The sequence below is a fragment of the Solenopsis invicta genome, chromosome 11, assembly GCF_016802725.1.
Source record: "Solenopsis invicta isolate M01_SB chromosome 11, UNIL_Sinv_3.0, whole genome shotgun sequence".
Classification (NCBI taxonomy): Eukaryota; Metazoa; Arthropoda; class Insecta; order Hymenoptera; family Formicidae; genus Solenopsis; species Solenopsis invicta.
The window spans coordinates 16,615,115-16,640,105 of record NC_052674.1 but is presented as its reverse complement, the minus strand read 5'-3'; the positions used below and the strand labels follow the sequence as shown (position 1 = coordinate 16,640,105).

General features: G+C 36.0%; 1 protein-coding gene across 6 annotated transcripts in view; it reads right to left on the bottom strand.

The window, feature by feature from the left end:
• Window positions 1–382: 382 nt before the first annotated feature.
• Window positions 383–24,991, bottom strand: part of LOC105202996 (uncharacterized protein F13E9.13, mitochondrial) — a 123,648-nt gene continuing 99,039 nt past the window's right edge. The window contains exons 1-4 of one of the 6 annotated variants that reach the window (XM_039455112.1): window positions 17,999–20,548; window positions 17,720–17,913; window positions 17,585–17,646; window positions 12,543–17,513 (exon numbers count right to left, since the gene is read on the bottom strand). In XM_039455112.1, the coding sequence (XP_039311046.1) occupies window positions 14,363–16,204 (1,842 nt within the window). In that variant the 5' untranslated portion in view covers window positions 16,205–17,513; window positions 17,585–17,646; window positions 17,720–17,913; window positions 17,999–20,548 and the 3' untranslated portion in view covers window positions 12,543–14,362. The other 5 variants (XR_005575902.1, XM_039455113.1, XM_039455114.1 and 2 more) reach the window with 5 other exon arrangements.

Sequence of the window (24,991 nt, the reverse complement as noted above, 5' to 3'; positions counted from 1 at the left end):
TGAGATTATGAATATAGTTTTTTGTGATTAGTGTCGGTTCAACGCTAACGATATCGGTCTAATAGTGGCATGCAATATTGGATGTTATTTCGACGTCGATACAACATTACAGTCAATACTAGACTGATAATCGGATATTGATTGCTGATGTTGACTTGATGCTGGTCCAGCTATTAAACATAAGTTATTTCAGCTTTTGATCTTATTTCAACATTAAATAAACAACAGTTATATAGTTGATATTGTATATGCTTTTGCCGTTAAATCAATTAGAATTTTGACATTTAGTTTTCGACGTTGATTCAACGTCGCATTAACCAACATTTCTAATTGAGAGTCGACTCTTATGTCGGACAACTGTTCCTTTGGCAGTCTAACGATATTTTTCAGTTTTTTTCATTTGTTGACTATATTGTTACAATCAGTAACATCAATTCTTCGTCTTTTTAAATATTTGACAAATGCTCGGATTTTTGTTGGATCAAGCGTGTTCTCCCACCGACCAGTCGTCTTGAAGTGTGATCCTACGATCAGTGCATCTGCCTTGTCTACGTAATTGTCCACGTTATCTAGTGTCACACCTGAACCGATTAATATCGGTAGTTTCGCTGCGATGTATTTGCGCACCTCTGCAAAATAGAATATAGGCCGATATTTATATTCCGATTATATTTGAAGACCGTCTTAAGTAATGCTTTAAGATTCAATATAGCTTTGATGATGTCTGAATATAGTACTAAAGACGATTTAAAATATAAGAATCAACTGTGAATATTGGCCATAGAGTATGCTTTTTGTTTTAGTTACATATTAGTTGCATTCAGCAAAAAGAGCAGCATTGCTACGCAAGTAAAGCTACGCTATGCAAAGCTGCTTTTTCTGCTGAATGCAACTAATATGTAATTAAAACAAAAAGCACTATGGCCATATTCACAATTGTTAAATTTTTTAATATGATTGGTTTATGTATTTAGATTCGACAAGAACCAATCGTATTAAAAAATCTTGAAATGCAAAACTGCTTTTTCTGTTGAATGCAGCTATTATATCTTATATGAATATAAATTTTTCTCACAATGAGGCTATAAAATAGAATTCCAATTTCAATTTGTTTCTATTTGTTTCTCGCATTATAAATAATTTAGAATACAGACTTCATCGTAAAAGTATTTCTCAACAAATCTCTATCGGACAAGGATCTAATCGAATATGGATTTTATTGAACACAACTTTGATTACACACCGACCCGATCAGACAAAATCCTGATTAGATACGATCCCGATCAGATACGGATCTATTAGATAAAATAATAATCGGACACATCGTTTCAATCAAACATGGAGTCGAGTACACATGGACCCAACAACACATGGAATCGATTGCACAAGGATCCAATTGCATACAATCCGTTTGTACACAGAGGTAATTGTGCAGAAATGGGGATCATCCTCCAATGATCTTAACCTTGACCTTAATAAAGTTAATAATATAAATGTGTATTTAACTTTACAACTTTAACTTTAATTAACTTAGATACTTTATGTATACTTCATTGTATACTTTAAATTATATATTTTATTGTATATATAGTTGTACACTTAAATAAATACTTGAGCGGGATAGCAGTTCCACCCCTCTCTCTGCCTTTTTACTCTAAAAAAAATTCTAACTTAATCTAAATTAAATTTTAATTTTACATCAGAAATTGTTTTGCATAGAAGTTGGAAACTCATATAAAATAATGCAATTATAGATAAAATAATGCAATTATCCCGCCTCTCCCAACTTACAGAGAAATGTTTATATTTTTACTGTCTACATTTTCGACTTCCAAGACTTTGATTATGACTTTTTGGGGGGAGAAACTTGCCCCTACCCGCTCATGTATGTATTTTCCCCGTGAAACAAGCTCCACCTCACATCTTCTTTTGTTTACGAGGCAAAACAATGTTCATTATTAGGTACAAAAATTTTATTTCTTCTTTCAGTCCTCTAGTGTAATTATTTTAAATTAAAATATTTTCTTTCCGTTTTGTGTGTGTGTGTGTGTGTGTTCTTGTAAAATTGGTATTGATCTTCCTAAACCGAAATTTATTATAATTCCATAGTACATATAACATTAAAAGTAACAGTTGATACAATGAGCGACGGAAAACTTTAGATTCGACATTGCGTTCAATATGAATTAATTCTAGTAAAGAAAAATGTTGCTAAAGCATGTGAATCTACTTGTTTTATTTTTGGAGAAAATATTGTGCCCTTCAATATATACAAATATTGCTTTTATCGCTTTAAAGACCATAATTTTAACGTGAGTGATCCGCGTTTTGGAACATCATGAAAACTTGAGGCCGACAATTTGGAAACGTTGTTGCAAAAACTCGTTTCAAACGCAAGTAGAATTTGCAGAACAGTTCAGAGCTAACCAAACAACAATTTCAAGGCATGAAATGAAAAAAATTCAAAGTTTTGAAAATGGCTGCCGCATGATTTTTCGCAAAACAACATTATTTGCCGATTGAACATGTATTTTGTTGCTTTTCATGCAACGCAAAAAAATTTTTTTGTGGAAAATTGTTATTAAAGATTGTTGGATATAATTACAGTTATTTTAAGAAGATAGCGTGCGCGCGGGATAGAATAAGTTATGCTATTATAGATGGCGCATCGCCGTAACATGCGATACGAGGCAACATGAACTCACTCGGTCAATGGCGCTGGCACATGGCACGTCTCAGAACGTTACTTCTTGTTGAAAAATATAATTCTGCTTGAGTTGATAAAACTATACATTGTTAGAATTACGCGGGTTTGCTTGAGCAAGCCGTACAGATCGATGAGGTAGCGCATCGATCCTGTATTGGTGGGAGATGTTCCCGCTGCAAGATTCCTTGGCCTCTTTCTCTCGGGAACGTTCCCTGCGTGTGGTCGACCAAAGGCGTGCGAGCGAAACGGTGCGAGCAAAACGGAGTGAGCGAAACGAAGCGAGCGATCGGAGCGGCAGACAGAGAGAAAGGGCAAGCGATAAGTAGAACAAATGTCTTGCATGTTTTTATTGTAACAATTGTTTAATAAATGCCCGCGACCCGATCAATCAGTAACACATCGTGTGTACTGAATAATTTGATATTAGGAAAGTCACAGTCACACCGCTCTCGTCAGAAGACGGTGGAATCAATTTTGTATTGCTCATTCGTGTTGTTACCTCAGAGAATAAATATGAAATTTTGTGAACATAAAATTGTCTCGAGTCACTACTGAAACAAAGAACAAGAAATATCCACCGTTCCTCAGCAGAGTCATTCCACGTGTTCTTTTTGAATAAAAGTAACCAATCTCTAACACTTCTCTCTGTGAACCTTTTATACATATCTAATAAAGTAAACGTAACTGCTAAAGTACAAGCCACGCGTACTCTCTCTCTACCTCGTACACAACAGTTTTAGCGACGAGGATACTGGAATTTCAATAATATTGGAATATATTTTTATATATTACAAGTAAACCGAGAAAGTAAATCACGTGCTATTTGAGAATATTCGCCACGGTACGTAAACATACACAACTTATTCAAAGATCGCAAGAAAGTACATCCATAAAAACTTTCAAGAATCATAACTGAAGGCAACTCTGATAAACATGTTCTTCCGGGATCTTTTACAATCGAGGCATTTGAGCCAAATACCACCACGTAGAAAAGGTGGTTACAGTGTCTGCAAAGTGCATTCACGATTTTCAATATTGAAGATCATGCCAAGGTACGATAATTACTACATTGCATTGGGCCCGCGGCATTCGATAGCTATGTAATAGGTTAGATCCGGCCAATTTTTTTACACAACCTTACAAAATTCTGGTGCAAAAATTAAAGGAATTTTATGCACCGGCACCACTGGAGATTTCGGAAAACTACAAATTTCGTCAAAGAAAGCAGCAGCCAGGCAAGTCTGTGCAACAGTACGTTGCTGTCCTTCACAAACTTAGCATTTATTGCAAATTTGGTAATTACTTGAAGACAGCTTTACGCAACTAGTTAGTTTTTGGGCTACTAAACAAGAAAGCTCAAGCTCGATTATTAGAAAGGAAGGACCTAGACTTCGACGAGGCGGTTATGATAGCAGTCACCATGGAATTTTAAGAGAAGAGCTCGGAAGACATGAAAACTATGAGTACAACAGCAGCCAGCGTAGACTCTCACACAGAACATAATACCTATTAGATATCTACTGGATGTTCTTGCTGGATATTAAGGATATCCATGAATACCGCTAAGGAGTGCAGCCCAACATTTTACAGTACAAAATATACGTGATTTATCTACGAGATGTTAAATCCCACAGTCAAAAACCTCTGACAGTAGTAATCTAATACTTACTGCAACATCTTACAAACTGAATTTGTGAAAGAAACTCAAGTCATTGTCACAGCTGAGATAACGCTGTACCGCACTAAATCGCTATTGGCCTGCAATCGTTCGCTAAGGATAGGGAAATAACCAGAAATTCAATTTCAATTTATACATTTTAATTATTATTATTTCAAATTTGCGCGTAACATTATAACATTTTATTTGTCATTTAACACATCGCATGCAATATTCACATTTGTGCATAACATAATTATAACATTTTATTTGTCATTTAACGCATCGTATGCAATATTGTCTGAAGCATAAGCTATTAATTCTCATTCAATATGTGAACTTTTATCATAAAGGACCCAGCACATCTGTTATGGATTTTGGGTCTTGGTTAAATCTTCTCGTATTTTGGGAAATTGTAGTTCCAGGTGTCCTAAAAGTGTCAATAGGCGCTATCTCCTAAAATTAACAATTTTGAAGCTTTACTTAGAGAAAGAAAAAACAGTTTTTCTTAATTATTTCAGAAAATATTTATTTTACAAAAAAAAGTGTCAAATAAAAACTAAAGCTCGCAATAAGCTCTACAAAAAAGGTCATATGCATATTTTACCTAACTCCAATACTTGAGTCGTTATAATAGAAAAATTGTTTTAAAATGAGCTTTTTTTTATTTTTAATACTGTTTTGCGTGAAAAGTAAACACTTAGGCGGGAGAGGAATTTCCACGCAAAACGAGGTCACCCCCCCCCCCTGTCTAGGAGCGAAACGAGGTCTGCAGATGTAAAATTAACAGTTTTCGAGATATAACTGTTCAAACTTGACTAATTTTTATTATTTTGGCCATTGGGCAATATAAATAATCTTTGTTTCTCGGTCCCCCATGATCCTACAAACTTGAAAAAAATACCTAGATGAACCTTATAACACGCAAAATAGGGCTATCATAGTGACGTTTTGCTTCGCGATCTCAATTGTTGCTAAAAATAAACAATGAATAATATCATATGGATAAAGTCAGTGCGCATACATTTTCTCGCTTTTAGCATTACTCAAGTTGAACTACGTGAGTAGGCTAGTACCACTATGGGGAGATGACTGTGACGTCACTGGCACCGTGCCCCCACTTTTCTTATCACGGCGCACAGCATCACAGTCGTCCCCCCATAGTGATACTATGCGGCGATCTCTCCCCACTACAGATAGTTACCCATAGCGGCGTTACTCATCTGGTTGTCGGTTTTATTTCTTACGCCTTATAGCTGTTTTAATAAAAATGTAAAAATTTTTTTTTTTTTTTTTTTCTGCAAAAAGGAGGTTGCACTATTTATCTACTAAGTTTTTTTCATTTTCTATGTCTTATAGTTATTTTAATAAAACATTTTTTTATTTACTGCAAAAGAAGATTCAATCTTAACCTAATTTATGGGAGGTTGGTTTTAAATTAAGCACACTATTTAATATATACATTTATTGGTTATACATTCTTAAAAATACAGTAATAACAAAAGTAACATTATTAATTATGAACATTTATTGATTACATATCGTTCAAAATATACATCAATTCTTGTAATTGTTAGGTGGTTACATATTTGTGCGGAATGTAAGATATATTATTTTCGTGAATAACAACTTTGAGGCCGCAGCGACCCGTACAAATTTGAAATACCGCCACCCGTAAATTGATTTTTTTTAGAAATGTAATGCTGATGACGTTTTACATACGAATTATAATAGTCGCGAACTATTTTATCATTTCGTGATAAATCGTTCGAAAAAATATCACGAAACTTATGCATGCCAAACCCAGTACACATAAGATGCGCAAACATGACACAAAATTGTCCACACACGTCAGAAGTGTTGCTTTGAAATTGTTGAGGGTTGTAGAGTATGATTTTGCAGTTTCTTCTAAGTCGTTTGAGATGTTGGGGGATGATGGGTGGCAACCCATAGTTGTCGAAATAGTGTCCGATGCCGTCTCTTCCGACGTACATAGCAACCCAGTGTGTCCCGGGTTTTGTATGATCATCGGTATTAGCAATAATAGCCGCGGGTTTACTCCACACAGCTGGTATCTCGTCAGAGGCGTAAACATCTATGGTATCGCACGGTATATTTTGTAGAGCTGCCCGTAATTGGTGGGTGTTCATAACCACCAAGAATTGACTGGAGAGATATCTTCTTCTTCTTCTTCTTTGATATTATGATGATTATTACGATTACACCAAGTCGTAGAAAACGATGGTGCTGGTGGTGATGACGGTGATGTCAATGATAATAATGATGTAGAATCCAAAAGACCGTATTCTTTAAGCCATTTTCCAAGGCGTAATGCGTTATTTAAAGCACATGTATATTCGCAATTGTTTGTCTTACTTTTTATGTTATGAATAAGGCAGGTCTGTTCTAATCGAGGTAATTGATGAAATGGCGGACATTTTTTCTCTTCTTCTAAATTTATAACGTTTCTGCTGGTAATACGATGAAGAAATGTTGATTTATCAAACCCCCGAGTGAATATGCGATTGGTAAACTGTGCAATCGTTCTCAAATGTCGTCGTAAGTTTTTATATGGTATATCTCCTTCATACCACTCAATACCGTGGAAATTTTTACTAAGCCAATTATTTTGAGATTTTGAACGATCTGGTAGTTCAATAAAAGAACATGGTTGCGCGATGATCCAATGAGCACAGTGGGTTGTGTTTATAGAGACAATAGCAATTTCTTTTGGAAAGAAAGATTCTTCAGCGTCTTTGAAACCTTGTATATCGACAACGATATCCATATTTGTAAGTGTGTTTGTAAAAGAATTGTTATCTTGAATATAAGCTGTAGTACTATACACGATCAAAAACGATACAGACTGCCGGGTAAATATATGTGTTCTTTGTTCGAGGCGTCGTTGTTCCAGTAGTACCCGTTTCCATAGTGCGCTTATTTCAGCTCTCGGCAGCGTTTATCCCCCATAGTCTACAATTACCTGTCTAGAAGCATCGATTTCTAAAATATTATCATATTCGGCGTAAATGATACAATTTACCGTAGTTTTTAAGGCTTCTTCAAAACGCACATCAATTCTAACGTTCCCGTGTTTCATTAAATTCCAGTGCGTATTGTTGTTTGCCAAAAGGTTCGGTGTGAGGTCAAATGCGAAAAAACAGTACCCATTTGGATAATTTTCACGAGAAATAGAATTACCCTCGTTTAGAAAATGTATACCCGTTCCAGAAAAGAGTGTGTGATAGGCATCCATATACAGGCCTTCTTTTGTAAAATCTGGTTGTAGCGGTTTACTAGGTATTTGTGTGCCGTCAACGTATAAAGATAAATAATTAATTTTGTAATGATGAAAATTAAAAGGATTAAGCGTGCGATTTCCGTTGAATGCTCTATTATCGACAAAACCGATTATTAAACGTTTTGGTATCTGACCAAGTATCACATTGTCGAGCGTTTCACCATATATACCGCTATGTATAAATATAGATTTTACTTCAACACGCGTAAGAGGATACTTTGCTGTAGTTTTTGAAAGAGCTTTAGCGTGGGCTAATAATATACCTGGTGAAATCTTTGAACGTCTGACAAGTAGCGTAGCATCGAGTATATGAACTTCGAAACCTCGTTCGGTTTGATCCATAAGGCAGAAAGCGTCTCTTGATCGTACCATCCGCAATCGCATTTCTACGCCGTTTATCAGAAACCTTTCTTGATTGAAAACATCGCAATGTAAATGACCCATAAGGTCAATTTTCTTAGCATTAGCTGTTAACGAACACCGTTTTAGAAAACCGGCGTTTAAGATGGATGGTTGCACCATTTCACTACCCGTATCGCTATACCACAACACACTTGTTAAATGAGAGTTTTTTGCAGCAGGGCCATAATTAAGCAATGTTTCTATATAAGCTCTGTAAGCATACGCATTATTTGGGGGTGTTACAAGTTTTTGATTGAAAAACACATCCTGATTGAATAACGAATGCATAAAATTATTGACGTCCTACTAGCTTATCAACAGCACCTGAAGTCTCTTCTTTTTTGGAATTTCTTTGGAAACGGTCGGTCTTATTTAAACACTGATACATAACATGGTATGTGGTAAGTCGATGTATTCTTCCCCCTGACCTGGTATAACAAATTCTATAGGTGAATCATCGGTTAATTATCGACGATATTGGTTTGTAATGTAACCATTGCGAGTTTTCAATTGTTGCTTGCGTTGGTGGGACGGTGAATAATTCCAATTCTGATTTGAGACACTCGCACGAATGAGAATGTAAAAAGGCCATGTCGTCGTCTGCTTTACGTCAAATATGTTATTGAAAAATGTCAACTACAGTTCGTTTATCGCGAATAGAGGTCTTTTTCTTTTTTATCTTCTTCTTCTTCTTCAACGTGTTTGTCTTAGTTTTCGGTGTTTTGTTACTGTAAATCTTTTTTTTTTTCTTTTGACGCCTTACGATATGATCGTTGTCGCGAATGTTAATTAAATGCTGTATATTTGACTTTCTCGGCGTTTTATAGCCCGAACCCTCCATGAGAATATCAATTTTTTCTTCGGCTTTCCGTTTTAGGTTCTCAGCTGAATCTTTCATACGGCTGTTAAAAGCTTCTTTAAACGGTATATCGCTTTGAATTACATCGCAAGCTACATTCATACCAGAGCGAGCAACTTCTTTACCGATGGCCCTGGCTCCTTTTGATAAAAGGGGTAAAACACGTCGAAAGAGACCACCAAGAAAACTACCGATTCCATGACCACGTTGATTTGGGGCGCCTACATAGACGCGTTCGATGCCACTTTGTCTACCGCTACCGTGTCGAAACACGCATCGTAATATGTCATTTTTAGTCTAATTTCTTAAAATTTAGTGTTACAGTCAATGTACCATATTCGAATGGTATAGGTTGTCCAAACTCATCTCTTATATCAATCTCGATTGTTTGCAAAGCAGTGTGTATTAGCGGTATATATTTAGCTGTTGCAAAACTTTTATACTTAACCGAACCATAAACATACGATTCTATATCTAGAGGTACTGTGCGAAGTAGAGGTGTTTGCACATCACCTGTAATGTACGATTCGCATATATCGGTATATACAAACAGCGTTGTAGGTAATGCTCTGATTAAATTAGCCGGTCTAGATGCTGGCCAAGACATTTTACCAGCCAATATATGACATTGAGTTTCATAACCGAATATTTGAGCCAGAGTTGGCGATAAGCGGAAACCATGTGTTATAGCCATACAATCTGTACATGAACGCTGTGCTGTGACATAACCAAACCTATTTAATGTAAAAATTAAATGTTTCTTCAGCGTTGTTTTGTTTACTGTTTCGATAAGATCGTCAATTGTCTGATACAGTCCTTGTGGTACTATATGATGTTCTAAACCCGTTTTTAACTCCTCTTCTTCTTCAAGCGGTTCATTGATAAAATTTTTTATTTTCACCAAAGTCTTTTCATCTTGTGAAACATGGAGAAACGTCATAGGTATTTGAATATCAGTTAAAGAAACACCCCACTCCCCTTGTAAACGTAATGCTTGTGGTAAACGTGTAATAAAATGAGTTGTTGTGTTATCCTGAAAATATGAAGAACTGCTGTTGCTAGGTAAAACCACGTAAAAATTATCCCTCATTATAATTTTTTAAATTGTTAGAGTTTATCCACTTATTAAAACTTTCTGGAAAACCGCGCCAGCTAACGAAGATACGTCTTGCACTGCCTCGTCCTTTACTACGAATTATTCTTTCGACCATAAGATCGGTCTTTGCATAATCTCGCCGGATCCTGTTCAATTCTTCTTCATAAAAAATGCCGTCGATATCTTCACCATGAAGGTCTCGTAAAAAATATACAGGTGGTTGTGGATGTGTGGAAATGCGTATTATAAGAAATATTTCTTTGCTCCAGCCGCCTTCATAACCTTTCGCGAACGCTGCTTTACTACTACTGATTCGCACCAGATCACCGATCTTGTATTTAGGAGCACGGGCGCGTTTACTGTCATATCTACGTGCGAGATTTGATCGAGCAAATCTTGCATTGTTCAATGTTACATCTTGCGGGACCATTTTAATACCGCTATGATACGAACGATTGTACGCATCAACAATGTTATTTAGTACATCGATGTACCGCTTATTTCTTGCATAAGTGAAATATCGCCATATACGCTCCTTTAATGTCCTGTTAAATCTTTCAACAACTGCAGCTTTCACATCTGGGCCACTCAAAAACCAATTTTTGCGTTTTTTAAAAAAAGCTGTGTGGCAGACCCCACAAATTCTTTACCACGATCTGTTTGTACAACAATAGGTCGTCTACCATTACTACGGGCCAGTATATGTGCTAAACCCCTAGCAACACTAGTACTTGTTTTATCACGTAGTTTTTCAATCCAAGCAAATTTGCTTAAAACGTCAATAACAACAAGTAAATATGCGTAATTATCATTTTTAATGGCACGTAGATCTACGATATCTGCATCCCATACATCATCGATATTATACAGATTGTAAGAACGTCTAGGATATTGGTGACGTAAAGGCCTATGCAATGTGTATGCATCTTGACTTTCCAGCCAGGCAATTGTTTTGTTTTTGGGTATTGATTTTTTTGTTTCACGCAATAATTTTGGTGCTCCAGAAAAAGAGGCCGCGTACATTGGTTCATAATAAATTTTCTCTAGCTTTTTCATGTTCTATCACGGGTTTCTTTTTTTTTCCTAGGTGATAAACTTTCCCACCTATCTGCGGTACCATAACACTCGCTGTAGGTATCGGTATCATCTGTAGGAAGCTCGCTTGAATCAGACCGCATACGCGACGGTCCTGCGGTGTGTGTCGTTGTATTGTTAGGTACTTGAAGCGTATTGTTATTGACCGGTTCATTTAACCATAAATTTTGATTTCCTATAAATTCACGTGGGACCTTTACACTGTGCATGAGTGTGACAAAACGATTTCTGCCGATCGGTTTTGCTATTTTTCTGGAGCGCATAGCGTCGTTTATAAGATCGACGATATTAGATTCCTTTATTTTTACACCATCAATAGAAATAACACCATATTTATCCCAAGTTAGTCTTTCAGAAGCCTTAAAATGTATATGGTTTAATAAGAGTCTAGCTTTTGGTCGATATTTTGATGATACGCTATCCAGAATAAATAAATCGTCTAAACAATCTTTTTGTTCCGGTGTTTTTACCTCTTCATCCTCCGAATATCTTGATTGCTTTGTTTTGTAAACAGTGTCAATCAAAGTATTAATAGATTTAGTAGGTATATTGCGTTTTGCTTGTTCTACAAAATACAGGTAACGTTGTAACGTTTGCAAGTAAGCTTTGCATTTTTCTCTTTCGTCCGCAAATTTGCTTGAATTGAGAATTTCAACCATTTCTTCATCTAGTCTGCTTATCATCGTACCAGGAGTTTGAATTGTTCTATCGTTCGATGTCCGTGTTAATTGCACAATTTTTTCTTCGGATATCAAGACCATTTTTTTTGCGTGTTCCATTATTTTTAGTTTCCACCTATAAGGCGAGATAACACGGTGCCTAATATAGGTGCTAATAATAAAGGTAAGAAACCACCTCGCTGTACGATTAGCCGTTTCTTATTCTTCCAAGAAGCGTTTTTATCAACTAATCGTCGCAATATGCTCGCATGACGCTTCAAACGACGTTTATATGAGTGTTTAAGAGCCACATTACCGCGTAATATGTTTAAAGCACACTCACATATACACCTAATAAGTTTTGGGTCGGCCTTTTTCAAGATAGCAACACGCTGTTTATTACTGAGGTGACATAAGGCCCGTAGTATTGCGGTGTTTTTGACCAAATAAGATATGCAAGGGCGGTGCCATAAATTTTACTAACTAGCCGATCTTTTATTGTTACATTTACAACAATCTTTAATTAGCGGCGTTGGGCCATCAATATGCAGTTGTTGAGTCACTTGATTATAATGTTTTAAACAACGGCGATAACTACACACTTCTGGATCTTGGTATATACTCAGGAAGCTTATCCCACAGATAATCTATGTGATTACCGAATTCCCGTAGTAAAATAATTTTTGGTATAAATTGTAATTTTTCAACTGTTAACTCATCGATGGTATCGTCATTGTCTACCAAGATGAAAAACATTTTGACTACTGACAAAATTTGAATTCATGATCGTATTTAAGCACATTAAAAAACACATCTATATATCAGATAAATTTTGTAAAAGTATTAGATACGTATTATTGGTATTTCCTGTGCGGTACTCCTGTCTTTTAGTTTTTTACGTGGTATATAAACATGTTGGTACTTATCATCAGGAAATATATGGGTGCGAAAACGACAACTCTCCGGTGTGGATTACTTTAAATCAAGTAATAAATAACCGTGTGCTGGTGTAGTCGCATCGTTATATACCTCCCATAAGAACCGTGTATTTTCAGGGTAAACTTGGCGCGCTAAATGCTGTATTTGGGCCCGATCTCTTAGGTTTTTAAACACAACTATATAATTAGCATTTAATGAAATATCGCGCATACCACGTCCTTGGTGAAATAAATTTTGTGTAATAAAAATGACACTAAGATTTTTATGATGACTCCCTTTCATGAATAAATCTATAACACTGTTATCAGATGCTTCGCGCATGAGATCATCAATAACAATAAGCTTTGGCCGTGGATCATCATTTCGCGGTAGACCTTCACGAAATTCGACATTATCACCATATTTGGTGTAACCTGATTGCCATTCTGAATAGTAAAATAATACGCGGTCAAACTTGGTATTACTCATAAAATTCATATTCCGAAAAAATTTTTTCACAAAAAAGATTTTACCACAGCCTGTGGGACCGCAGATCATAGAGGTCCAAGGGTGTTTCCACCGTGTATCCATTTTTACGAATAACGCTCGATGGCTGATGTTTTTACTTAAAAACTTTTATATCGTAATACAGGTAAATATTAGAAAAATCGATAAACTTCTGATAATACATAGATATTTTATTCAAAAGCTCAAAAATACAATTATATAACAAATAATTATAAGTTACAATGACCGTATGGTAACGACCCATAAGGCCCATACCGTCTTCGTTTATCAAATGTCTGCTTACATGTTTTACTCTCTGTACTCGTTATTACGTTATGAAGCTCCGTACGTTTGATAGAGTCAAAATGAAGTGTTATCGACGTATCTCCTTTAACTATAACGAGTTATCTGACGGAATAATAGTTGATTAATTTATTGTTTGCAAAATTAAGAGTTATACCTTTAGCTTTGCAAATTTCTACGGTACTACCATCGGGTTTACGTACAAGAAATGCGTAAAATTTCGGGCCAGCCGAAACAAAAGATTTAATGTAACTACCCTCACCGTAGCACGCTAATTCATTCGTCAAGTCACCCAACAATTTACCTGTTGGTGGTTCATAAGCGTTCTGAGAATTATTGCTTACGTATATACATGAATCGGTATCGCAATATAAAGCCCTACCTCCGAGGCGCTCGAGATATTCATATAATTTTAAACGCGCTTGAGTTGTCGTGTATGCAGCTATCACAACATTTGTTAGAGCGGATGGCGTTAAATTTTCATCTGTATATACATAACCAACATATAAAACATCGTCATTAACAGGTAATATACTTGTAACATCAATTTCGTTACTAGAAAGCAGTTGTATTAATCTTTTACGCGTTGTTACAATTTCAACTTTAGGTAGATTCTCACGTTGACCAAATTTTCCCCAAAAAGAATTCAAACATAGTTTTGAAACAGCTCGGAGACCAAGATTGATACATATTTTTTCAGGATCTAATTTAATACCCTCCGCTCGCTCATATTCCTTTATGTATCGTTTTTTTGACTCTTCATCGGTGCAATCGGAAGGCCAACCGCTAGCTTCTTGCTTAATTTTTAAAAAAGTATTAATGTATTCTGTGAAGTGACCACCCTCCTTAGATTGGGGATTATATTGCGTTACCTCGTATTACCCAAATTTCATAAATATTTACAAGCTTATAACCAACACTTACAGCTTTGTGTATTTCTTGTACTACCCACGTACCGGTGAATTCGCGATCGGCAACATTCTCGTGTGTACACGCTGTTTGACACATATTTTCGCAACATGTACGACATAAAGCAAACATTAATTTACCATGCATACGCACCGGTAATACAGGATGATAAAGCGTACGCGGTGGTAATATTGAACAATAAACGAGTCCTTCTATTTTATCAATTTCGACACCTGTAGGACCCGTTAATTCGTGACACTCTTCACCGACATATATTTTCGGATGTCCTACAGGAAATATACCTGTTTTACAAATATATGGGTAAAGAGAACATACATCGACATAATGTATCTTCTCATTATCCTTTACATCGTAAAGAGACACCATGTTCTCTGTACGACCACCGTAAAAAACATCGCGGGGATTTAACGCAGGCTGAGATATAGCTGGATAATTTTTTAAAAACATACGCATATCTTCTCTAGATTTTAAAATACGTTCATAATCGCACTCCCACATTTCTGTTAAAACATATCCAGCAGCTATAATTTTTGCTGTAATAAACTGAGTACGTTCTAAACGGGCATCCATTGTATTACCGATTCCTTGGTTTCTATTTACAGTGTAGCACCGGGTACAGCCATGCCAATAACAGCCGTGGAATTGCAAAACATGATTAATCGTCACGCCGTTATTGATTTCTTCATAATAACCGTCAACTAAAACACCTTCGGGTAATCGTGTCTCACGACCATGTCCAGCGTGAGCTATAACACGACCCAATTCGCGCTCTGTCCAAATCAACCAAGAAACAGCTTTACGCGATTGATTTTGACCCCAACGATAACCGCCCGTTGGTATAATACCAATTTTATTTTTTTGAAGAAAATTTTTACGATAAACGCGTGAATAGGCTGATGCTATTGTGATACTTTCCTCGAAAGGGCAAACCTTACCACATTTAATAAACATTTTACGAAAAGCTAAGCAGGCTTTACGTAATATCGTCACATCATTTTTACAATAATGTACGATTTCTTTTTTAAAATCAAATATATAATTTAATTGTTTTGCTTTAGTAAACCAAGATAAAAACCGTTCGCGCTCATTATTTTGCATATAACAACTTAAATAATATTTCAAATCTGGTAACGGTCCTATATAATTTTGATTTTCAGGTGTATTAAATAAATGTGGGAATATACCTTTTGTAGTACAACCGTTAAGTTCAAAAGCTTTTGGTAAAGCACTTAATGGCATATGAAGATAATTTAAACTATCGAGAAATGTCGTGTGCCCTATCGTCATTATAACGATATTTGTACTATTTAGTATTATTGACGGCATCTCATTTACACCGCCTCTCGTAGCAAAATGTCTCAAAATAAATTGAGCATCAAAAACTTTCGCATTATGGGCAATACAAATTGTACGACTAAACGAGCGTAGTGGCTTTGTAGCTAAATCAACAAGTTGCTTTACAGAGTCTTGATCAAATACATATTCACGTATACCGCAATATTGACATACTTTTGTCATATCATCATCATTATCTTCTAAACAATAAGTACATGTTTGTTGCACAACACATAAATTTGGTACATGTGCACGTTTTTTATCATCCCCTCTAATGCGCGTGTTTTGTTGTGTTTCAAAATCATAAAATAAAAACAATATTTTTGGTCGTTTATCGGTAGTTTGTTTTATAGGCTGTATATAGCATAAATGGTTAATATGACAAAAATCTTTACATGTTTTGCAATACACCGCGTTGTTTTGCGTTACAATCATGTTCCCTTTTTTTATCTATTGTAATAAATCTTGAGCACGTGTCACATATTTTTAATGTATTGCAAACACTTTTTTTATTTTTTTTTCTCTTATTTGTGTCGTCGTACGGGTTTTTTAAATGCTGTTGAAAACAATCGTTGTTATAAAAAGAGCGTTTACAAGAATTACATTTAATACGGGGATTTGCGGTTATTATACACGGTGGTTGGCCCATACAACGATTACATTTGCGCGAACATTTATGATCGCTTATTCTAGTATACGCTACATTGCAAAACACGCAAAAACCCCTATTTCCTACAGCGGCGCGTAAATTTAGAATCGGCTCAAAATGGTGTAATCTTCAATAATATAGAACACGCAGCGTATGTACGACGCTGGTGAATGAATTTATTACATAAGCCGTCCCATCATATAAAGGCTCTCCACCATGCCCTAGCGTTTCAACCTCGTATACAACTATAGCTACACCCGAGTTTGCTAAATATTTTTGAAAATACTCTAACTCCGATATAGAGCAACCATTAGGCGGTATATCTATTTTAGCATTTCTTACAAGCTCGAGCGCCTTTTCTTTTTGTAGTTTACCCCTAGCCAAACGTATAGCCATCCAATAACGATGTAACTCACCCGAACGAATTTCACCGCGTTCTGCATATGCCAAAGCTGTTACTAATGAACGTGGGAGGCATAAATTATCGGTATTTGTTATCGTTAATATCGACCGTTTTGCCACATTATCATGGGTTAATTTTCTTCGCGAACATCCGTTTACTCCACGTATTACACAACATGTTATCGTACAGCTATCGTTAATACAAAAATTTGTATTGCTTTGTGCGGCTCGGCTCACTAGTGCCCATAAGTCTATATATTGAAAATCGCGGAAAGATAACCACATTGGTGGGTTACATAACGGAAAGATAACCACATTGGACCAAGTGAAAAAGTATCGGCTGTAAATGTTATACCTATGTAATCGTTAGGATCACTCGAATTTGTAAGATATGCGTGTATTTCTACAAGTACTTTATCCAGCCACATTAATGAATCGATAGCCTCTGGAGCCTGACAAATAACGAGCGTTATTTCACGATCGCATCAAACCGTTGGAAATAGCGTTAGTTCTCGTTCGATATATTAAATGTTATTGGGTCTCCGACTTCATTTTGAGCGTGTTGTAACGCGTCTCTTTCTTCAATAGGATCCACATCTATCACGTCTTCTCTCCTAATCTCGTGCGACTCTTCTTTTTCCCCCACTTCTACAGCAGTAGAGCGACCACACTCCACTTGCATTGATGATATACCTGTATTAATACATTAATGATCACTATTTTAATTTTTCTACAAGTTTTTTTTTAATGTGTTTATTACTAACTTAATCTTCAAGGTGTTTAAACGAGTTTACGACCTCCGTCGTATGACTCACAGGTACAGACCCTGCATCATATAAATGATCTTATTTATTTATTTATTTATTTATTTATTTAACAATAAAACATAAATATCTTACCGTTATTAGTATCGGTGACCTCGTCTGTTATTGTCGTAGACTCCACTAAAGAGGTGCCTTGTATATCATCATCGTTCTGCACCATTTCCAACAATTTGTCTGTATTGTCACGGGTCTAACCATAGAGATACTCTGTATAGCATCAACGTCCCGTTCCATTTCCAACGATAATTCCTGAGAAAACCGTGGAAACTCTGACCATACCCACCCAATATCATTAGAAGCTTGTTAGATATAACTAATTTTATATACTCAGCAATAAAAATTGAAACTTCATACCATTATTATTATCAGCGTAAACGGCGTTATTAATTAAGCCGACATCTTGTACAGCGTCAAATGGTTTTTCATTAACGTAACCACTCTGTATCGTTTCTAACGCCGTTGGTTGAGGAAGTTTTAGAAATTCCTGCCACATCCAACCTCCACCCTCCATTAAAAATTCATTAGAGTTGTCACGATCATTATTTATATCGTGTTTGTTTTCCTCATTAATCGTACCAGTATTATTCGTAATATCGGTAGTGTTAGCAGTGTTATCAGTGATACTATTTTCACCGATTAATTCGTTATTGTTAGGGTTCGTGGTTGAAATACAGGTTTCAAATTGCTCGATACACTCAATTAGAAATGTATCGTCCTCGTCATTCGCTAGTATCTCTTGTATGTCTAATAAAATGTAATATCTATTATTTCGATTACTCTCTTCCCTCCGCTCTCTTGATACGTTTAGATGAGCGAATTGCAGCCAACTTCTGCAAATTTGTTATACTTACTACGTCGTTCATCATATCTGGATACAATATTTTTAACGTAAGTCATATTGTGTAAGCCACGTCGCACAATTTCGTTATAAATAATATGTAGGATGTCACGATCACCAGAGAACAATCCGCGATTAACATTTTATAATATTACGTAAAGTGGTGTGATTTATTAAAAATTTAAATTTTTTTAATAAAGTTTGTCGTGAATCACTCCGTAAATGTGTACACCAGGCTCTATTACAAACACGGCATAAATACGAAGAGCGCGGTATTAAAACACTCTGTACTTTAATTATTATTTCGCGGAGATTCATTTTAACGCAGAACTTTATTCGCTCAAAGTTCTCGATATACTAAATGTTACAAAATGCTCTCTAACGAGTTATAAGATTTCTGCAGCATCAGCTGATTCTCAGGATTTCTACTCGTTAGTTTTTTGATGACAAGACATCGCAGACATCTCCGGAACGGGCTGTATAAAGTTTTATATCTGAATACATTTTTTGTAACACGGAAACAATAATAGTAATAAAATAGATTCTTCCTTCTCAGGCTATTCATTCACTTCCACCGACACATCTATCGGTGCCCTCTTCCCTACACCTCAGTCTCAGCCGCTGTCTCAGCATCCTGAGCGATAGAGTGAATGGTGTCAATTATATCTGATGCAGCGTTTTTTAATAACTAACTAGATAAATAGTTAGATAGATAATAAAATAAATTAGATTAAGGATAGAATTTATCATTTAATAATATAATACAGGATATAAGGAAAAGATATTATATTATTAACGGTTTTAAATAAATTCTAATATTAACGTTTTTATTATCGTTTATTTGTTATTTGTCTATCTATTAAATAAAAACGCTGCTTTGTTTCACACATGATGTACAAGCCCAAACGATGACGTAATAATGGTATGGAATACTCGTTTTTTATCGCGAGACGTGTAGCAGGCGGTTTCATATTACCTAACGCGGGCATGTGTTTGTCTTTATGTGTTAACTTTGGGGAGTCCGGATTTGCGGCACTATGGTATATTAAGATTTATAGGTAATCCTTCTGCCTCACTATTGCACTAATCTTCAGTGTATAAGATTGACAGCACAGGGTTCATTAGACGTTTGTTAATTAAGCTAATAAGTACCTTGCGATATATTGTACAGTGACTAACGACATGGCAAAACGAAAAACGGATAGCAGCTGTACCAATTCCGAATCATGTGAAACAAGTAATTCGTGCAAATTTGTAGAGAAACAACTTCTTCTATCTACAATATATAAATTAAATCTTTCTTTTGGTAAGAAAGTAATTATCGGATTTGAAGAAGATGAACAAAGTGGCGATTTATATCCAGCGGCTCGTTTAATCGGAAAAGATTTTATTGGCGTGTCATTTAAAACAAATACCTGGTATAATTTCCAGAAAGATTTTAACACTATATCCGAATATTTTGATACGACTGATGACGTGGCTGAGAAAATGCGTGATCAGCAATTTATAAAAGAAGATTTCTTACTACTATTCACAATTTCATATGGTCAACGATCTATAATTATTGAGGGTTTGCAAAACTACTGCAGGGAAGAGCTTGATATACAAAATCGTCAAGATGCTGCAAAAAAGAGAAGAAAATTTAACCCCTGGGCAATAATAATCCAAAAAAACACTTTTGATAATCTTAAAGAAATATGTGTATGCATTAATGAACGCTTGAAAAAACTTGAAGCAATCACTGAATGCGTCAATTATTGTAAAGATATTTTAATCAAGCGGATAAATATAGAAGTGTCAAAAAATGATTTTAAAATGGATTTACATTCCGTAAAGCATTTTATTAAAACTGTACGTAGTATTCTTGAAAAACAGATTTGTAACGAAGTAAATATAAAATATCCGATATTTGCCGAGCAAGAATTCCACATTATTTTTCTCGAGCTAACAACGATTTACAGAACTTACACCGCCCAAAAAGTTATCAAGTAAGTATATAACTTGGTACATTATATAACTTTTTAGGTATATTTGCTACTTAATAATAATAATTATTGTTATTTACGGTGCTGCGATCAATACATCGGTTTTAGAGTAAATAAACCTGGTTACGCCGCTGTGTTCATGTGTATAATACCTGGATGCCGAGCATGCTTTCCAACTAGCTAAAAAAATTAATTTATAAAAATTACTTTTATTATTAAACAAACTACATAAATTACTGTATTTTTAAGAATATATAATAAATATATATGTTTAATAAATGTTTAATAATTGTGTATTTTTAAAAAACAACCTCTCATAAATTAGCTTAAAAACAGTTATAAGCCTTAAGAAATTAAAAAATCAAAATTGGTCGATAGAAAAGTAGTAGTAGTAGTAGTAGTAGTAGTAGTAGTAGTAAGTATTCCCTCTGTATAATCGTAAATTTATTAAAGCTCTAGCATTAATAAGATCAAAGTAAGATAACAACACCGATCGCGCTGCTGTGGGCAGCTATCTGCGATGGTAGTGATGATGGTAGGGAGAGATCGACGAGTAGTATCACTATGGGGAGACGACTGTGATGCTGTGCGCCGTGATAAGAAAAGTGGGGGGCACGACGCCAGTGACGTCACAGTCGTCTCCCCATAGTGGTACTAACCTACTTACGTGGACGTAGCGGTATCACAACCCTTTGGGATGCTTGATTTGCGTGAGTCCCGTATTGAAAATAAAAAAAAGCTCATTTGAAAACAGTTTTTTTATTATAACGACTCAAGTATTGGAGTTAAGTAAAATATGCATATGACCTTTCTTGTAGAGCTTATCATAAGCTTTATTTTTTATTTGACACATTTTTTTGTAAAATAAATATTTTCTGAAATAATTAAGAAAAACTGTTTTTTCTTTCTCTAAGTAGATCTCGAAAACTGTTAATTTTAAGAGGTCGCGCCCATTGACACTTTTAATCAGGACACCTAGAACTACAATTTTCCAAAATACGAGAAGATTTGATCGAGACCCAAAATCCATAAGAGATGTGCGGAATCCTTTCACAATCGTAGATAAGTAACATAAAGACCCCTCACGTTCCTGTGTGACGAATTAATATTGAGAAATACACCGAGTATGTTTTTCCCTTAAAAATTGTATCACAAAACTTGTAATACTTTTACAGATTTACTCACACACTTGATGGATAGCACAAACACGATTTACGAACTATTCTATTACTTTATTATTATTAATTAGTATTACTAATTAATTACTCGACTTGAAATCATGTAAAATAAGAACGCGTAACATATACAACCCGACGCGAAGACTATTGGCTCCTGCATACCAAACGCGGGAACGTTTGCCGCGCGGCAAAATGTGATGCGGAAAGCGTTTTCACGTCCAATATGCAAAAGCCAATAGTCTTCGCGTCTGGTCGTGTGTTACACGTTCTTATTTCAAGTAATTTCAAGTCGAGTAATTAACTATAAATACTAATTAATAATAATAAAGTAATAGAATCAATTTATAAATCGTGCTACTCATCTTGTGCTATCCATCAAGAGTGTGAATAAATCCGTAAAAGTGTTACAAATTTTGTAATACAATTTTTAAGGGAAAAACAAACTCGGTATATTTTTTTTATGTTAATTCGTCACACAGGAACGTGAGGGGTCTTTATGCTACTTGTTAGGAGTGCGCATTTAATCGACGCGTAATTGAAGGATTTTGGACTGTGAGAATCGGAGCAATGAAATACACAAACCGTTAAAGTTCACAAATTGCTTTAATGCCACTTAGACACTACAGGCACAGTTTTAAAGGAAGTACTCTGAGGTACTTGGTACACCGACAGACACGGTCGTGTGAGTTTAATATGAGATTAGAGATTTAATTAACCGACAGTCATGGCCGTACGATTAGGAGTCTTGCGAATATCTATCTGAGAGGCAAAAACGCCTGCTTCCGCTCGAGCGCTCCCGGACGCCCAGAGGGGGCTTGCGCAGGACACCGTCGTAAGGTGGTGCCCTCGCGTGATAAAGGATCGATATCGATCGCTCGCAGTAGCGGGTGACTCGTGTTCGCGTATTACGCTTTTCCCAAACACTACTTCTTTACAATAGTAAAATTCATTTGAGTTGCAACAGTAAAAATGTCGAATCTGTACAAACAGAGAGAGAGAGAGAGAGAGAGAGAGAGGTGTGTATTTGTGTGTATGCGTGCGCGTATGTATATGTGTTTTATGCTTTTATGCGATAGAATAATTCTTCTTATCAGACAGTTGATTGCAAGGGTGCCCCGCATAAACGCCCGCGTCGGACGTTGAGTTGCGCCGTTTCTACCATGTCTACACGTGATTCGCTAACTTTATCCTCTTATAATTCAAAAAATAAGCGTTAAAGAAAATTTTCAGAAAAATCGTCTCAGAATTTATCCAAAAATACGTCTTTATAAAGACACGTGGGTCGTTCTGAATCACCTATAAAATAGCAAAGAGTTTGTGTGTCAGTTGTTACTTATCAAGATAATGATTAACGTATAGGACTGCCGTTCTCTTTTCATTTTTATGACATTTTTCATAAATAAATAACATATTTGCTAACTTTTCGATTATAACGAAGACGCGGTATTATTGACTGCATTACTGGTGTTTTTTTTTACGTTATGTGTTTTTTGAAAAAAATGTCAGAGTGAAAGAATCCTGATTTGTCTTTTATTCGCATTTATTTTAACGCTAGAAAAGAAGAACGTGGAGCCTCTTCCCGCCTTAAAATAAACGCGAATCTGACAAAAGACAATCGAGATGTGGCTAGCTAGTGTTGATTAGAGAAAAGTCATGAAGTGACAGTTTTTAGTACTGTAGCAACAATGCCTCCTCGGTATACAAATCAAGAATTAACAGACATGCTGCTTATTTATAGCGAATGCCATAGAAATGAAAGGAGAGCAACAGCTCTGTACGCAAATCGTTATCCCGATAGGCGGCATCCGACATATTCACTCTTCCCCAGTATATTTCGTCGACTTTGACAATCTGGCACTGTGCATCAGGCAACATGCCCTCGAAATATTCGTCAACGCGGTGAACAAGTAATTGAACAAGTAAGAGAGGCTGTATCAGCGAATCTACACACAAGCACTAGGTGTGTTGGTGATCTCAATATTCATCGTGACCTCAATATTCATCATACCAGGATACATAAAGTAATTAAAAAGAATTTAGGATGACATCCTTCAAAAGATATACAACGCAAAAATTGTTTTCTCAAGATTTACCTCGCCGAGAACACTTTTACGATTGGATCTCAAAACAAGTAAGTTCAATACTTTAATAATGTATTTTTGTATCGTACAAGTCATGTCTTGTAAAATCTGCGTGATAAAAACGTAGAAAATAAATAAAAAAAATAATAATTTGTATATCTTGAAAAAATAATTATAACTTAAAAAATGTAAAAAATTTAATTGTATTATTAAATATTTTTACTGTATCTACAGGTTGACATAGAAAATGTCGTAAATGATTGTTTTCTGTTGTTCGCGTTAGGATAGTAACGTGAGAGAATGAGGGACGGTGAGGCGAATGAGTCGAGACAGAGATAGTCTGGGCGACTGCCCTACAATGAAAAAGAGAGTCAATTCAAAAAAAGCGTTTTATTCGCATAAGACACGGAGTTTACCGCTCTCAAAAATATTAAACTGCTAACGCACAATGGTCTGACACAACTGTCACGCACGCACCGACGCCTATCGAAAGCGACACAGATCCGATATGCCAAATCAAAGTCCGACAAAGAAAGCCGTTCCGAAATTAACTCACTCTAATTTTACTATATTACACTTCTCGAAATTCGAATTGTGACTGCGAGGTGCGTTTCGCTCTCGCGTGTTATAAAGACTGTGATCTTTCTAGAAAGATCCCGGCGGGAAAACGAAGAGACCATCAACAACATTCCCGTTATACGAATCTTTCCAGAAGGATCGTTGCTTACAATAAAAGTCAATATTTGGCATTATTTCCGCTGGCTATCCAACACGGCTCGAGCGCACGTTCTCGCTCGCCGTTTGCCACGCTCGAGCGCATGTTTGCGCTCGCGGCTGTGTTATTGCCTGACGACGACCGGCTTTCGTTTCCCGCTCGCCCGCGTCGATCTGTTGCGAAATCGGAAAGAGAGACAACGCCTCGCGCTCTATTCCTGTTCCCCGCGCCATCCCGAACATCTGTAAAAAATTTTATGGATGTATGAATGTATGTTCCAAAGTGATAGTCATATTAATTGCCATAACGAGCATCATTACGCCGAGGAAAATCCCCATTGTCAAAAAAAGGCACACGCTTAAGATCACTATAGCATTAATGTTTGGATGGCAATTCTGGACAATGTTATCATCGTGCCGCATTTTTTAGCGGAAAATCTGAATATTACGGCAGAAATCTATGTGGCATTTTTGGTAGAACTCTAGCAAATTTTTGGACAATATTTGCAGGAACAATGAAATATTCCGCAGGATCAAATTATCTTGCAGCA